General features: G+C 48.3%; 1 protein-coding gene across 2 annotated transcripts in view; it reads right to left on the bottom strand.

The window, feature by feature from the left end:
• SMARCA1 (SWI/SNF related, matrix associated, actin dependent regulator of chromatin, subfamily a, member 1) overlaps positions 1 to 17,709 on the bottom strand; it is a 129,638-nt gene extending 111,929 nt beyond the window's left edge. The window contains exons 1-3 of one of the 2 annotated variants that reach the window (XR_004539555.1): positions 17,403 to 17,709; positions 11,045 to 11,125; positions 6,166 to 6,332 (exon numbers count right to left, since the gene is read on the bottom strand). Coding sequence is in view for 1 of the 2 variants with exons in the window: in XM_033945566.1 (XP_033801457.1) it covers positions 6,166 to 6,332; positions 11,045 to 11,125; positions 17,403 to 17,675 (521 nt within the window). In the remaining variant the exon portion in view is untranslated. The remainder of the gene's footprint in view (positions 1 to 6,165; positions 6,333 to 11,044; positions 11,126 to 17,402) is intronic. The other variant, XM_033945566.1, reaches the window with a different exon arrangement.
• Between the last annotated feature and the right edge of the window lie 262 nt (positions 17,710 to 17,971).

Here is a 17,971-nt window from a genome sequence, read left to right as displayed (position 1 = left end):
GGGTGACGGCACCGACGGAGCCCCGGTACGGACAATTTTAGAGTGATTGCACTCTAAGAACTTGGAAAGTTCTAGTAGGCCGCACCGCGCACGAACGAGTGCCTTCACGCCCGACAGAGGCGCGCGGTCCCCAGTTAGGATAAGCCAGCTAAGAAGCCAACCCGGGGAGGTGGGTGGGACGCAAGAATATCTATCTGCTGTCCCTGGATAACACCTGTTACGGTAAGTAACTGTGCCTTATCCCAGGACAAGCAGGCAGCATATTCTTGACTGATGGGTGACCTCCAAGCTAACAAAAAAGAGGGATGGAGGGAAGGTTGGCCATTAGGAAAACAAATTTTGCAAAACAGATTGGCCGAAGTGTCCATCCCGTCTGGAGAATGAATCCAGACAATAATGAGATGTAAAAGTATGAACTGAGGACCAAGTAGCAGCCTTGCAGATTTCCTCAATAGGAGTGGAACGGAGGAAAGCTACAGATGCTGCCATAGCTCGAACTCTATGGGCCGTGACAGAACCTTCCAGTGTCAGTCCGGACTGAGCATAACAAAAAGAAATGCACGCTGCAAGCCAATTTGATAACGTACGTTTAGAAACAGGACGTCCCAATTTATTTGGATCAAAGGACAGAAAGAGTTGGGGAGATGATCTGTGAGGCTTAGTACGCTCTAAATAGTAAGCTAGAGCCCGCTTACACTCCAAAGTATGCAGAGCCTGTTCTCCAGAATGAGAGTGAGGTTTCGGAAAGAAGACAGGCAGAACAATGAATTGGTTGAGATGGAACTCCGAGACAACCTTAGGGAGAAACTTTGGATGTGTACGCAGAACCACCTTGTCATGATGAAAGACTGTAAAAGGTGGATCTGCAACTAGTGCATGTAGCTCACTGACCCTCCTGGCAGAGGTAAGAGCAATAAGGAAAAGTACTTTCCAAGTGAGAAACTTGAAAGGAGTGGTAGCCAAAGGTTCAAATGGAGGCTTCATTAAGGCGGAAAGAACCACATTGAGATCCCAGATTACAGGAGGGGCTTTAAGAGGTGGTTTAACATTGAAAAGACCCCGCATGAACCTGGACACCGGGAGATGAACTGAGAGAAGTTTTCCATGAACCGGCTCATGAAAAGCAGCAATGGCACTGAGGTGGACTCTGATAGAGGTAGACTTAAGGCCAGAGTCAGACAAAGAAAGCAGATAATCCAACAATGGCTCCACTGCCAGGGAAGTGGGATCATGTTGATGAAGAAGACACCAGGAAGAAAATTGTGTCCACTTCTGATGGTAACATTGCAGAGTGGTTGGTTTCCTGGAGGCATCTAGAATGGAACGAACGGGCTGAGACAAAAGAGTATCATGAGAAGTCAGCCCGAGAGATACTTAGCTGTCAGGTGCAGAGACTGGAGGTTGGGATGTAGAAGAGTCTCCTGATGCTGTGTAAGCAGAGAAGGAAACAGTGGAAGAAGAAAAGGTTCCCTGGAACTGAGTTGAAGTAGAAGGGAGAACCAATGTTGCCTGGGCCACCTCGGAGCAATCAGAATCATGGTGGCTCCCTCCCTCTTGAGCTTGAACAAGGTTCGTAACATGAGAGGCAGAGGAGGGAAAGCGTACAGGAACAGATTGGACCAATCGAGGAGAAATGCATCCGCTGCCAGACGGTGAGGAGAGTAGAGTCTGGAGCAGAATAGGGGCAGCTGGTGATTGTGAGGAGCTGCAAAGAGGTCTATCTGAGGAGTGCCCCACTGAGCGAAGATGGACTGTAGAGTTAAAGGAACGAGTGTCCACTCGTGAGGCTGGAGAATTCTGCTGAGCTTGTCCGCTAAAGAATTCTGTTCTCCCTGAATGTAGATAGCTTTCAGGAATAGGTGGTGATCTGTGGCCCAAGCCCAAATCTTCTGGGCTTCCTGGCACAAGATGCGAGAGCCTGTCCCACCCTGCTTGTTGATGTAGTACATCGCAACTTGATTATCTGTGCACAGCAGGAGAACCTGAGGAAAGAGAAGATGTTGGAAGGCCTTGAGGGCATAAAACATCGCTCTGAGTTCCAGGAAATTGATGTGATGCTTCATTTCCTGGACTGTCCAAAGTCCTTGAGTTTGGAATTCGTTCAAATGAGCTCCCCAGGCATAAGGGGAGGCGTCGGTGGTGATGACCAGTTGATGAGGAGGTAGATGGAACAGAAGACCTCTGGAGAGATTTGAGGATATCAACCACCATTGTAGAGACTGATGAAGAGATGATGTCACAGATATGTGTCGTGAGCAAGGATCCGTCACTTGGGACCACTGGGTAGCTAGGGTACATTGAGGAGTGCGCAGGTGAAGACGTGCGAAGGGTGTGACATGAACTGTGGAGGCCATGTGACCCAAGAGTATCATCATTTGCTTGGCAGAGATGGAACGTTGTGGAAGTACCTGCTGACATAGAGATTGAAGAGTGTGAAGACGGTTGGACGGCAGGAACGCTCTCATGAGGACTGTGTCCAGCACCGCTCCAATGAATTGAAGTCTTTGAGTGGGGATGAGATGAGATTTGGGTAGATTGATCTCGAACCCCAGAAGTTGGAGAAACAGGATGGTCTGGTTGGTGGCCAGGAGTACTGTCTGAGATGAATTGGCCTTTATCAACCAATCGTCCAGGTAAGGAAAGACCTGAAGGTGGTGAGAGCGTAGAAAGGCAGCCACCACAATCAGACATTTGGTGAACACTCGTGGAGAGGAGGCAAGGCCGAAGGGCAGCACCTTGTATTGGTAATGACAGTGATTGATCATGAAACGGAGATACTGTCTGGAGGTCAGATTGACCGGTATGTGAGTGTATGCGTCTTTGAGATCGAGGGAGCATAGCCAGTCGTTTTGATTGAGAAGAGGGTAAAGAGTGGCTAAAGAAAGCATCTTGAATTTTTCTTTGACTAAGCATTTGTTGAGATCGCGAAGATCTAGAATTGGCCTGAGATCTCCTGTTTTTTTGGGGACTAGAAAGTAACGGGAGTAGAATCCCTGTCCCTTTTGATCTAGAGGAACTTCCTCTATGGCGTTCAAAAGGAGGAGGGATTGAACCTCCTGGAGAAGAAGAGAAGACTGAGGAGTGTTCAAAGCAGACTCTCTTGGCAGACTTAGGGTAGGAACTGTCTGAAAGTTGAGAGAGTAGCCGTGGCGAATGATGTTGAGGACCCATTGGTCCGAATTGATAACTTCCCACCGACTGAGGAAAAAAGTGAGACGGCCACCTATAGGTTGAGGTAGGTGGGTAGATGTGGTGACGCTGGCTATGCCCTGGAGAATTAAGTCAAAAGGGCTGCGTAGATTTCTGCTGTGGAGGCGGCTTTACAGGTTGTTGCTGCGGTGGTCTAGGAGTCTGTCGTTGTTGTTGACGTTGACGCCTAGTTTGCTGGGGAGCTGATGGCAATGGACGAGCCACATAATGGCGTTGGTAGGCCGACTGCTGTCTGAAAGGCCGTGCCGGTGGAGTCTTCTTTTTTTTTTTGAGGAGAGTATCCCAGCGTGTCTCATGGGCGGAGAGCTTCTGGGTGGTCGAGTCCATGGATTCCCCAAAGAGCTCATCCCCCAGGCATGGAGCATTAGCCAACCGATCTTGATGGTTGACATCAAGCTCGGATACTCTCAGCCAGGCAAGGCGGCGCATGGCCACAGACATGGCCGTCGCTCTGGAGGTAAGTTCAAAGGTATCGTAAATGGATCTTACCATAAATTTACGGAGCTGGAAAAGAGAAGAAGAAAAGCCTGTCGTTTCCGCTCAGGAAGGTACTTTTCAAAGGAAGCCATGGTGGTAAGGAGATGCTTGAGATAAAAAGAAAAATGAAAAGCATAATTACCAGATCTGTTAGCGAGCATAGCATTCTGGTATAATCGCTTGCCGAATTTGTCCATGGCTTTACCTTATCTGCCAGGAGGGACAGAAGCATATACACTAGTCCCCGCAGACTTTTTAAGCGTAGATTCCACAAGCAGAGATTCATGGGGAAGCTGTGGCTTGTCAAACCCAGGAATAGGGATTACTTTGTATAATGAATCCAATTTGCGGGGAGCTCCTGGAATAGTTAAAGGAGTCTCTAGGTTTTTATAGAAAGTTTCCCTCAAGATGTCATGAAGAGGGAGTTTCAAAAATTCCTTTGGAGGCTGGTCAAAGTCAAGGGCATCAAGAAAGGCCTTGGATTTTTTAGACTCAGGCTCCAAAGGAATGGAAAGAGATTCGCACATGTCCTTCAAGAAAGAAGTGAAAGATGTGGAATCATGTTTGGAGGATGGATCAGGAATAGCAGGATCATCCTCATCCGAAGAACACTCACCCTCAGAAAGAAAAGGCTCTTCGGAGTCACCCCACAGATCAGGGTCCCTAATATGGGAGCCGCGGTCCCGAGACTCCGGAGTAGAGGGTTCTAGGTGTCGGGATTTGCGTGCCGACTTACCCGACCTCATAGATACGGTACAAGGAGATGTTACCGACTGCAACGGTGCCGAAGTCTGCACCGACTGATGCTGGGCTCTCGGCTCCGGTGCAAGGACTGGCATCGATACCGATGATGCCGAGTGAACCGGTACCGAAACAGTGGATGCTGACAATAGGGGCTGCTCCACTGCCGGTACCGGTGGCTCAGACCGGACCGGGACCGGAAGGTTCGGTGCCAAGAGAGCAGGAGTTTTTGTAACTGCTCCTTGAGCTGCACTTGTAGGATAGCTGCAATGCGCTCATCCAAAGTAGGCACCGGTACCGCCTTTTTCTTTTGTGGTACCTGCGGTGCCGCTCGACGCCCCGAAGATGAGGAGCCCGAGGTCGAGGGACTCACCTCGATAGGGGCGGAGCGCTTCCGCGGGCGCCTCACGGTCGGCAGGACTGGGCTCGCTGCAATCGAGACCGGAGGACGCTCCAACGGGGAAGGCTTCTTAGCCGGCTTACCTGGCTGTTGCGACGCCGGCGCGGTGTCGACGAAGTGGGTGCCGACTGCAATGGAGCCGAAGCCGGTGTCGATGACGCGGGATCGGACATTTCGGCACCAAAAAGTAATCGCTGTTGTATCTGGCGATTTTTTAAGGTACGTTTTTTTAACGTGGCACAGTGGGTGCAGGTGGAAGCCTGATGTTCAGGACCTAGGCACTGTAAGCACCAGTTGTGCGGGTCCGTGAGGGATATAGGCCGTGCACACTGCTGGCACTTCTTGAACCCTGGCTGGGGGGGGCATGAAAGTAAAAACGGCTTCTGCCAAATCGAAGGCCGAGGCCTCGATGGTGGCAGAAGGCCCCGCCGGGGCAAAACCAAAATGACGAGAAAAATAAAAAGTAAACGTTCGGTTTTTTGTTTTTTTTTTTTTAAATAAAGAAAAGAAATGAAGGGAAATAAACTTCCAAAAAGGTTTCGCGAGCGGGAAGGCGTTAAGGAAAAAATTTCAACAGCCGTTGAAAAAAGCGACTTCTTAGCTCCGCGGAAACTAAGAAACTGGGGACCGCGTGCCTCTGTCGGGCGGGAAGGCACTCGCGCGTGCGCGGTGCGGCCTACTAGAACTTTCCAAGTTCTTAGAGTGCAATCACTCTAAAATTGTCCGTACCGGGGCTCCGTCGGTGCCATCACCCATCAGTCAAGAATATGCTGCCTGCTTGTCCTGGGATAAGGTTGGACACCCCTGCCTTAAACCAACTGAGAACAGATCCTAGAATTCCTAAACTATTCAATTTATGCAATAGAATTTAAATCTACTTATCAAACGCTGAGTGTGGCGCAGTGGTTAAAGCTACAGCCTCAGCACCCTGAGGTTGTGGGTTCAAACCCACACTGCTCCTTGTGACTCTGGGCAAGTTACTTAATTCCCCCCAGGTACATTAGATAGATTGTGAGCCCACCGGGACAAACAGGGAAAAATGCTTGAGTACCTGAATAAATTCATGTTAACCGTTCTGAGCTCCCTTGGGAGAACAGTATAGAATATTGAATAAATAAATAAAATTGAAGAAGAAATGCATCTCTACTTCTTATGCTTATACCATGCGTACTTTTTCCTCACAGCAACAAAGTAAAACTGCATGTTTAATTCTGCCTTCATTATCAGTGCAGGTAAGAAGTACCTATGGTATGTACATTAATGCGGGCCGTTTTAAATTGCTTCTTTAATTTTTATTTTGCTAGAAGTATAAAATAATATTTAAAATAGAAACATACTCTCCAGCTGAAAGAAGGTTCTGCTTTTCATCTTTTTTCAACCGAGGTCGTCCCAGTTTCACTTTCAGTGGTGACGTTGGAGATTTCTGTGCTGCTGGCTGAATAAAATGTGCAAAAAGTTCTGTCTGTTTCAGCAGGAATTCAAACCTTTTTGATCGATCTGTTTTCTAAGAAGAGAAAAAGGAAAAGTTTTGCCTGGCTATAAGATATTGCAAGATTAGGTTTCTACCTACGATAATCTTCTGTTAGTCTCTGGAGGATTCCATACGTTAGGTGTTCATTTCCAACACGCAGTCCAGGTATTGCAGGAATTCACATCTTTTCAGAACCCCCTAGTGGTAAAATCAGTTCAATCCCAAAGCCAAGCACATTAGAGAATGACACGGTGACAAAATTCATCACCATTCCCATCCCCACGGATAACCGCGGGAAACTTCATGTCATTCTTTAAGGAGAGAGGGAAGACTCAGAGTATGAATGGCCACAACCACTGACCCGCAAGCTTTGCTTTGAAGAATGCTGGTGTAGAAGGACTGAGGTTGAAACAGACACTACAGAATGACAGTCTCTGGTATCCAGAGCAGATATTGTGATGTCATAATGCCTCATTCCACCAGTGCCTAAGAGCCAATCACATCAGTGATGTCACAATGGCTTCATTATCCTTGGCTCCCATAAGAATCAGAGTATGAATGGCCACAACCACTGACCCTCGAGCTTTGCTTTGAAGAATGCTGGTGTCGAAGGACTGAGGTTGAAATAGACACTAGAAAATGACATGGGATTATTTCCCGCGGTTATCCACGGGGACGGGGACAGTGATAAATTTTGTCACCGTGTCATTCTCTAAAGCACATACGGTCGACTCCGCTTAAGTGCACACCCTTCGGACCGGGTCACCATGTGTGCTTAAACGGAGTGTGCGCTTAATAGGAGTACCACTTGTTAGTCATGAAAAATTACAGTACACTGTAGTCAAATGCAATAAAACTTTTATTCAACCAAAAACACACCAAATACTGTACTATGTAATATGGTACAGTTGCAGAAACAGTACTGTTCGGTCTAATGCAATATAACTTTTTAAAATCAATCATTCTTTTCTGCACGCAGATTGTACGAGTCAGGCTGTGTATCTGACTACTGATGCTGCAAAACTGTCCATAGTTGTGACAGCAATTTATCTCCAGATAACAACGCAGCGTGAAGGAAACAATCTCCCTTTGGTCAAGTCTCTTTAACACATTGACACGTTCAGCCAAAGACAATGATTTTTGTTCACGCGACGTCATGGTACAGTACTGTAGTTCCAAAAGTTCAAAACACCTGGCTAGGCCTAGGCTGCAGTTCTGAAACACGTGGCTCATCCCCATCAGAACGTGTGAGTGCATTTAACCGGAGTGAACGTGACGTGAGCAAATGGCGGTTGGAACTATAACATCTGTGCGAAAAGCGGATTGTGTGCTTATCAGAAGAGCAAGTATCCGGAGTTTACGTCCATTGACTTTAATGTTTAAAAAATTGGACCTTGAAAGTGCACCCCTCCCCCCCCCGAGCACCCGCACCCGAATCTCCATCTTTCTCTCCCTCCCATTGGAACCCAGCTGCGAGCCCTACTTAGCTCCCTAAGCAGCGAAGGGGCCGGCAGCACTCTAATAGGCTGCTTTGACCTTGTCTGCCCATGAACTCTGCCGTGATATCGTCATCAGTAAAGCAGCAGAGTTCACGGGCGGACAAGGCTAAAGCAGCCTGTTAGAATGTTGCCGGCCCGACACTGCTTAGGGAGCTAAGTAGGGCTCGCTGCGGGGTTCCGATGGGAAGGATGGGGATTTGGGTGCGGGCTCGGGGGGGGGGAAGGGATGCTCTCTCAAGGGTTCTGCTGCACAAGGGATGGGAGGGAGGGAAGGGAAGTTGGGCAAGGGTCCTGCTGCACGAGGGATGGGAGGGAGGGGAGGATAGAAGCTGGGCAAGGGTCCTACTGCACAAGGGATGGGAGGGAGGGGAGGAAAGATGCTGCACATGTGGGGGAGAGAAAGGAAAGAGGAAGTATTGGAGTGAAGGAGAGGAAGGGAGAGATGATCATGTATATACCCCAAAAATAAGACCCACTGCCTTTTTTGGGCCAAAATTAATTTAAGACACTGTCTTATTTTCGGGGAAACACGGTAAATAGACATGAACAGATCAATTGTTTTGCTTCATTAAGGGGTTTCTACAAATTTCTCATGCTCTTCCTCACTTTGTTTTTTAAATCCTACTGCAATATATTTTTCTTGCTACTGTCTCATACTAATTTTATATATAAAGCACACTAAAAACAAACAGGCCCATATTTAAAATTATTTAACTGGTCAAAAATGGCGGCCAACCAATTAAATCACTTGTTTGCAGCTATCTACCGTATTTTCGCGGATATAACGCGCGCGTTATACGTGATTTTACGTACCGCGCATACCCCTCGCGCGTTATATGCCTGAGCGCGGTATACAAAAGTTTTTAAACATAGTTCCCACCCCGCCCGACGCCCGATTCACCCCCCCAGCAGGACCGCTCGCACCCCCACCCCGAACGACCGCTCGCACGCGCTCCCACCCACACCCGCATCCACGATCGGAGCAAGAGGGAGCCCAAGCCCTCTTGCCCGGCCGACTCCCCGACGTCCGATACATCCCCCCCCCGGCAGGACCACTCGCACCCTCACCCCGAAGGACCGCCGACTCCCCAACAATATCGGGCCAGGAGGGAGCCCAAACCCTCCTGGCCACGGCGACCCCCTAACCCCACCCCGCACTACATTACGGGCAGGAGGGATCCCAGGCCCTCCTGCCCTCGACGCAAACCCCCCTCCCTCCAACGACCGCCCCCCCCCAAGAACCTCCGCCCGTCCCCCAGCCGACCCGCGACCCCCCTGGCCGACCCCCACGACACCCCCACCCGCCTTCCCCGTACCTTTGTGTAGTTGGGCCAGAAGGGAGCCCAAACCCTCCTGGCCACGGCGATCCCCTAACCCCACCACGCACTACATTACGGGCAGGAGGGATCCCAGGCCCTCCTGCCCTCGACGCAAACCCCCCTCCCACCCAGCCGACCCGCGACCCCCCTGGCCGACCCCCACGACCTCCCCACCCCCCTTCCCCGTACCTTTGGAAGTTGGCCGGACAGACGGGAGCCAAACCCGCCTGTCCGGCAGGCAGCCAACGAAGGAATGAGGCCGGATTGGCCCATCCGTCCTAAAGCTCCGCCTACTGGTGGGGCCTAAGGCGCGTGGGCCAATCAGAATAGGCCCTGGAGCCTTAGGTCCCACCTGGGGGCGCGGCCTGAGGCACATGGGCCAAACCCGACCATGTGTCTCAGGCCGCGCCCCCAGGTGGGACCTAAGGCTCCAGGGCCTATTCTGATTGGCCCACGCGCCTTAGGCCCCACCAGTAGGCGGAGCTTTAGGACGGATGGGCCAATCCGGCCTCATTCCTTCGTTGGCTGCCTGCCGGACAGGCGGGTTTGGCTCCCGTCTGTCCGGCCAACTTCCAAAGGTACGGGGAAGGGGGGTGGGGGGTCGTGGGGGTCGGCCAGGGGGGTCGCGGGTCGGCTGGGGGGGAGGGGGGTTTGCGTCGAGGGCAGGAGGGCCTGGGATCCCTCCTGCCCGTAATGTAGTGCGGGGTGGGGTTAGGGGATCGCCGTGGCCAGGAGGGTTTGGGCTCCCTTCTGGCCCAACTACACAAAGGTACGGGGAAGGCGGGTGGGGGTGTCGTGGGGGTCGGCCAGGGGGGTCGCGGGTCGGCTGGGGGACGGGCGGAGGTTCTTGGGGGGGGCGGTCGTTGGGGGGAGGGGGTTTGCGTCGAGGGCAGGAGGGCCTGGGATCCCTCCTGCCCGTAATGTAGTGCGGGGTGGGGTTAGGGGGTCGCCGTGGCCAGGAGGGTTTGGGCTCCCTCCTGGCCCGATATTGTTGGGGAGTCGGCGGTCCTTCGGGGTGAGGGTGCGAGTGGTCCTGCCGGGGGGGGGGGGGGATGTATCGGACGTCGGGGGGGGCATCAGGCTTTCAGGATGGGGACAGACCTTCAAGGGGGGACAGGACTTCAAGGGAGGACAGTGCACAGAAGTCAGGGGGGTGAACGGAGAGTCGGGACAGCGCACGGAAAGTCAGGGCGGGCGAAAGGAGAGTCGGGCAGCATGCGCGTTATATGCCTGAGCGCGGTATAGAAAAGTTTTTGTACATATCATCGTGATTTCTGCGCGCTATACCCCTGTGCGCGTTTTACAATGGTGCGTGTTATATCCGCGAAAATACGGTACTCATTTCCAGCTGCACTTAACGAATTATTTCTGTTGAAAAGGACTGGTTAGTGCCAAATTCAAAAGTAGCTGACTTGTAAGCATTCCAGGGGCAGAGTCGGATTAAGTGCTAATATTCAGCCCCTCAGCGCATACATAAACCACTTAAATTGGGCCACATAAATAGCAGTCCTATCTTTAAGTGGTTTGCCTTAAGAACTAGGGGGCTGAATACTGACATAACCAGCTATGTGTTAGACAGCTCAAAAAGAAGGATATTCAATGCCAAAGCACAGACAGGGTGCAGTACTGAATAACTGGGAATAAGGGAAGCAGCAATCAGCAAAACGAACACCACCACCAGTTAAATATTAGCTAGAAATAGATTATCTTCAGTTATATTTAGTAACAGTAAATGACGACAGGTAAAGAGACCTGAATAGTCCATCTAGTTTGCCCAACAGCCATACACATTATTAATTCATGATTAAATTGTCTTTCTTTGACATTTCTGGGGCATAGATCATAGAAGTTCACCCGGTACTGTCCTTAGGTTCCACCTACTGGAGTTGTAATTTGTGACAAATTTGTGACAAAACGCTGCACTCACCATTTTCTCCTCATATTCTGGATCAACTTTCTCAAGCCTAGCTGCCTTTGGGGGAAGTTTGAGCTGAAATGGAGGATCATTCTAGAATTAAAAAAAAAAAGGCAAAAGGATGATACAGTATTTAGAATTTTAAGAGAGATTTGAAAGAGAATAATAAAGAAGTCACAACAGCAATCCTAGCTTACTCTTTAAAAGACTATATCATTTACACTAAAATAACTATAAAAAAAATTATATCAATCAGAAAAAGACATCAAATTTTCAAATAACTTTGATGGCACAAATTTCATGGAATATAGAGACAAGGAGAAATAGAAACAAACATAGAAACATGATGGCAGATAAATGGCCCATCCAGTCTGCCCATCCACAGTAACCATTATCTCTTCCTCTCTAAGAGATCCCTCGTGCCTATCTCAAGCTTTCTTGAATTCAGACACAGTCTTTGTCTCCACCACCTCTTCCGGGAGACTGTTCCACACATCTACCACCCTTTCTCTAAAAAAGTATTTCCTTAGATTACTCCTTAACTATGCCCTCATTCCAGAGCTTCCTTTCAAATGAAATGGCTAAATATTATTGTGCTCAAGTTCTTTGAATGTCAAGAAAACACATAGTTTCTCTGCAAGAGAAATGGGATAGCTGAAATATCAGAGACATAAAACATTAATATATCTTGAGATTGATATTCAGTATAATTTAAAAAGGCAGAAGAGGCTCCTCTCAACTTAAACCACACTGAGTGGACCAGCCAATATTAAGTGACATTTAACTAAGTAGTACATAGATTTTAATTCTTCCTGTGCATAATTTACCTTGAGCTGGTAGTTCAAGTGCAGCTGCTGCCATGGCCTTCCTGAACCATGTATATCACTGTCAACGCTGTGCCGAAATCATTTGTTGTCCTTGCAAGACTTCAAGAACAGCACAGGATTTTGAGTTCTATATTCATCACACTCTGATAGGGCTGCATAATGCAAGAAGGTACGGTTCATAGACAAAATCACGGAAGACAAAGGCGCACGCCGACAACTGAGCGCAAGATGGAAGCGCGCGCCGAAGAAAAAGAGTGTTTTTAGGGGCTCCAATGGGGGGTTTTGTTGGGGAACCCCTCCCCACTTTACTTAATACAGATTGCGGCGGCGTTGTGGGGGGTTTGGGGGGTTGTAACCGCCCTCATTATACTGGAAACTTAACTGTTTCCCTGTTTTTTAGGGAAAAAGTGAAGTTTTCAGTAAAACGTGGGGGGTTACAACCCCCCCAACCCCCCACAACACGGCGTGCTCTGTATAAAGTAAAGTGGGGGGTTCCCCCCACACCCCCCCCCCGTCGGAGCCCTTTAAAACAGTCATTTTCTTCGGCACGCACCTCTGCGTTGCGCTCAGTTGTCTGCGCGCGCCTTTGTCCCAGCGCGCTTTTGACTTGACACCAGAAGGTACATATCATCTATTCTAGTGTATATTTGTTGGTCATTCCTACTCTTAAAATTATTAACACTCGAAGGCAATTCATTTTTACTGTAACGGCGCCACAGACATGGAATTCACTCCCACTATATTTAAGAGAGGAGAAGAATTTGGAAAAATTTAAGAGCCAACTTAAGAGCTTTCTTTTTAAAGATGCGTTCAATACCTAATTGAAATGTTAATTGCTCTTTCATCATTTGCTCTTTTATGTATTTTTACCTCCAATTATTTATTTGTCCTCCCATTCCTATTGGGTTTTACATTTAATTGTTGATTCTTTCCTATCGAAAATTGTATTTCTTCCCCTTCTGTCCTATTGTTTGCTTGTTTTGTTTTAATTAGTTTGTTTTGGTGATTTTATACCGTTGTTAACGTTACTTTCTATTTTATGTACATTTTAGAAATTTATTTTATTATGTGTACATCGCTTAGTATTTGTAATAGGCGATTAATCAAATAACAAATAAACTTGAAACTTATGAAGGGAGTTTAAAAAAAACTAAAGTAAAATTCTGGAATCTCTTTGGAACACTCCACAGTGCCATGGCACACAGTTTGAGAGACACTGCTTCAGACCATGTATATAATAAGCCTGTTTGTTTTAATACAATTTAGATTCATGAAGCCTACAAGACCTGCTATATTCACAGGGCTTGCAAAGCCTGAACTAATACCATTACTTCTTACAATATGTCAGACAACTGGCCTAGTTGTAGAGCCACTGCCTCTGCCCCAGAGGTTGTAAGGTCAAATTCCAGCAATACTCCTTGTGACCCTGGGCAAATCAATTAATCCTCCACTGTACACCACTCTGAATATGTAACCATATGAATGCAATACACATTCCTTCTCCTCTTCCTCTTAATTCCACTAATTCAAAGTAATTTAGCTACCACATCTACCCTCCTTAACAAGCAGACCTTACAATCCATCAGCAGACTCCTGACCTACCTTGATCAGCCTTAACTCAGATATAATTTCCATCTCCAAGTCTATGGCTCCACTACACTTTCTTCTAATACTGAGCTTACCTAATCTCCCATTCCACCCCAAACCACTACATTCCTCAAGTCCACATTGCCCACTTTTTAAATTCACCACATCACCATCCGTTCTATCGACCACCTTCTTCACATCTCTAAAGCTCCAACAGTTTCTCCTCCTCATTCAACCCTCTCCTTCCTATCTAATCACATCTTGCCGGCATTGTCGTTGCATTGCTCCTACTCTGCTCCAGTCTCCTTCTACTTTTGCTCATTGCAAGGGACATCAACCCCAATCCTGCCCTCCTAATCAACTCTCACCCTACTCATACGGACCTCACTGTAACATCTCCAACCTTATCTCTGTTCTTCTCCTCTTCCCTTCTTCTCTACCTCTCTCATGTGCCCTATAGAATGCACGCTCCATCTCCAACAAGATTGCTTACATTCATGACCTCTTTATCTCATTCTTTTCACCTACTTGCACTAACTGAAATCTGGCTTTGTCTCAGTCACTGCCCTATGTCACGGAGGTTGCCACTTCTCCCATACACCTCGTCCAATAGGCCATGGGACCTTAGACACCTGAGCCAATCAGGGCCTTAGGCCTTTCTCAGTGTATTCCAGGGAGGGGTGTAAGGCCTTGATTAGCTCAGGTGTCTAAGACCCCTCCCAGGAGGAGAGGCCTTAGGCACCTCAGCCAATCAGGGTCTTAGGACCCTCCCAGTGCATCCCAGGATGCACTGGGAATGGGGAGGCCCGCCATTTCAAAGCAGCAGGCCTACAGGCAGGAGGGACTGGGTATCACTCCTGCTGTAATCTTCTTTTTAAGGTACAGGGCAGGTTGGGGGCATGGGAAAGCTGAGTGGCAGAGGCAAGAGGGAGTAGGAATCCCTCCTGCCAAGGATCTTCATAGAGGGGAGTTTCAGGTGGCCATGATCTTTGCAGGGGTGAGTGTTTCTGGGTCACATGATCTTTGTGGATGGGCCCTGTAGGCCAAAGCAGGAGGAAGTGGGCATCCCTCCTGCTGAGGATCTTCGCAGGGTAAGGTGTCCGGGATCTTCATGGAGGAGCAGTGTGGGGGGGTCCAGGTCACCCTCGTGGAGGGGTCTGGATGGCCGAGGCAGTCCTCATGAATGGGCATCCCTCCAGCCTCTCTTTATTTTTGTTCTGGGGCATTATCGGGGGGGGGGGGGCAACATGACTTTTTATGGGGCAGATGCTAATTAATACTAATGAGGGCATTTGCATGGCAGAGTTAGAGTGTACAAATGCATGGGAAAGCCATTGTATATATCATGTAGGCAAATTAGGAAGTTGCTAAACCAGTTAAACTGGTTTAGCGACAATCATTAGACGATCAGGCTGCCTCTTAGCTACAGACTTCTACAGTCTGTGTCCACTCACAGCCAGAGATGTCCCGTTAAAAGGGATCTTCTGCAGCACCAAAAAGCTTCATACCTGGATAAAAATCCCCAAAATAAAAGAAAAATAAATACAAGAACAGCCAGGTTCCTACCATCATGCATGTAGAGAGGAAAACTAAGGAATTACAGGACAGCCCAGAGTGAGGGGGAGGTGGAGCAGAAAAATGTAAACAAGGCTATCTACACCAGATCTTCCATCAGAGATACTCAACCCACAGATTCAAGACTGATTTTCCTATTGCACTAGAAACTTACTGTAGCTTTTTACTCTTCCCTAAATGTTGAATCTTTATGCCAATTCAGGGCCCAAGTAGGCTCCCTCACCCAATCCCTCCACCCTTCCCACTGTACCCCTCTTAACTCTCCAGACCCACAATCTGACCCCAGAAATTTCCCTACTGGCCTGTGACCCTTGAACCCAACCTCTCATCCACTATCCCAATTCCCTGGTTGCCCCTTGCAATTTCCTTCCCTCCCACAAAATATACACTGAATGCCCAAGTTGACTACCCCTAATACTCTATAATGACCACTCACGCCTGCCTCCATGCCATGTCTTTACAAACACACACAAGTGGGGACGAAAAACTCAAAGCTTCTCAAATTGAGTTATTAAAAAGAATGTCCTTGAGTATAAGATAATCACTCATAACAGTTCTCACAATGTATAATGGCAATCTTGCTTACAACATTTGGTAGCTTTTGTGCTCGGTCATGGAGACAATAACAGGGGCGAACCCCAACACTACTGTCTTACCACCCAATTATCACATTTTAAAGCGCCATTTGTAGGTAGTATAGATGTTTAAACTGTTGACTTCAGGTGCCACTAAGGCTAAACTATTCTTCTTTATACGTTTAAACTTACGATACAAACAGCAAGCTTATCTTAAGGCTTGCAGGTACCAGGTTCCGACGTGACACGTTTCGTATCTTCTTCAGGGAACCAACAATATTGCGGAAAGATTTAAATTATGAGCTGTGTAGACTCACAGGTTGAACACTCCTTGCTAACTGATCGAACAAGATGTTAAGACTTCCTCCTTTCATGTCTTAACATCTTGTTCGATCAGTTAGCAAGGAGTGTTCAACCTGTGAGTCTAAAACCGCTCATAATTTAAATCTTTCCACAATATTGTTGATTCCCTGAAGCAGATACGAAACGTGTCACGTCAGAACCTGGTACTTGCAAGCTATAAGATAAGTTTGCTGTTTGTATCTTAAGTTTAAACATATAAAGAAGAATAGTTTATCCTTAGTGGTACCTGAAGTCAACAGTTTAAACATCTATACTACCTACAAATGGTGCTTGAAAATGTGATGATTGAGTGGTGAGACAGTAGTGTTGGGGTTCCCCCCTGTTATTATCTCCATGACTCTGAGCACAAAAGCTACCAAATGTTGTAAGATTGCCATTGTACATTGTGAGAACTGTTATGAGTGATTATCTTATTATACTCAAGGAAGTCTTTACAAACAGCAGTGTCTCTCTCCATGTCATATGGTACACTGGGACACACCAATATAGGGTCTGTCTTCTAAATATCAAATTCCTAAACTGACAGTCAGAGCATACTGTGTAGAGTTAAGCATCACCATTTTTCAAGATGGCAGCGAGAATGCATTATTTCTGCCTCCCACTGTTGGAAGACTGGATGCAGCAGGGAAGGAGGGAGGAAATTCCAAGGGGCCACTTACATCACCAGAGAAACCTTTGATATGAGGTATAGGATCAGGAATCCAAAAACCACAAGCTAGCAAGGATATTTGTGAGTTTTGGAGAGTTGGAGGAGAGTTTTACTGTGACAATGTACACATTTTTGCATGGTTGTGCACGGTGGTAATTTGCATGCAGTTAGTTTAATGCATCAGGAGTAAAAATATGTTTTTTTTTAAGCACGGTGTTCTATAGCAACACCGCAGTTATTGCATGAAGGCCTTTATATCAGGTGTGCAACCTACTCCTACTTTTGTATTGCAAATAAGATGTTTTTTTAAAAAACATTTTCTTCCCCATTTATTTCGCTGCGCCGCAGGGCAGCCGTCCAAACGGGAAGAAGAAGAGTAAAGGTTTTCCAAGTGCCAATGCAACAGGATTTCAACCCTGGGAGATGCCAGCTAAAGTCAAGATTACTGTCCAGAGGGGCCTCCTAAATGGCCGAGGAGTTTTTACCGGCCCCGGACGAGAGTTTCAACGACTTGACCTCTGCTTCTGGTCACCTGCCACCCGCCCAGAAAGCTGCAACCTCACATTTTCGGCCCTGCGCCCTTTCTAGTACTATCCAGACAGCACCGAGCCGCCTCCTCCCATTTCGAGGACGTGTTCGTTCCCAGGAACTCGACGGAGCCTTCGCGAGCGGCACTTTGCGCCGCCCCGCTCCGTTACCGCGAAACCAGCTCTCAAGTTCCCGCCATCGCATCCTTCCACCCGGACTCCCCCAGCCGAGGCCGAAACGAGAACGCTACGCTCCCCCACTTATACCTTCTCCTCGCAGCCCGGCTCCCGGGAGGTGGAGGGCATCTCCTCGTCAGACGGCGCCTCCTTTTCCTCGCTGGCCGGTTCCATGGCCGATTCCCGCCGCAGGCCCGAGACCGCCAGCCGTCCCCGGCGCTCCTCCCTCTTCCGAACAGGGGGGGGGGGGGCGCGCGCGTCTAACTCGCGAGCCGGAGCCGCCATCACATGGCGCACGGCGGCACGCGCCCTCCCTCTCTCGTTTCGATTCTCCCGCCTTCCTGGGCCGCCGAGCGGGTCCATGGAAGAGGCGCCCGAGGGAAAGAGAAGCTGATCGGGACTCTGGAGAGAGGTCACCCTGACAAAGGGTTAGATGACACATTAAAACTACTTGGCATATATTATAGACTAGAGCTACGTTTCCTCAATATGGGAGGGGGGGAGGGTACTTTATATGGAGTACCAGGTCCCTGCACCCACTTTTTTGGATGGGTATTTTGCCTCAGTCCCTTTATCCGGTTCTGGCCCTTTATTTAGAGTCCCTTTAAATAAGGAATGCTGAGAAACAGAGCCCTTCATTAATAAAGCACTGTTTGTCC

The sequence above is a fragment of the Geotrypetes seraphini genome, chromosome 5 (genome assembly GCF_902459505.1).
Source record: "Geotrypetes seraphini chromosome 5, aGeoSer1.1, whole genome shotgun sequence".
Taxonomy (NCBI): Eukaryota; Metazoa; Chordata; class Amphibia; order Gymnophiona; family Dermophiidae; genus Geotrypetes; species Geotrypetes seraphini.
Note: the sequence above shows the minus strand (reverse complement) of the source record. Positions and strands in the feature narration are given on the sequence as shown.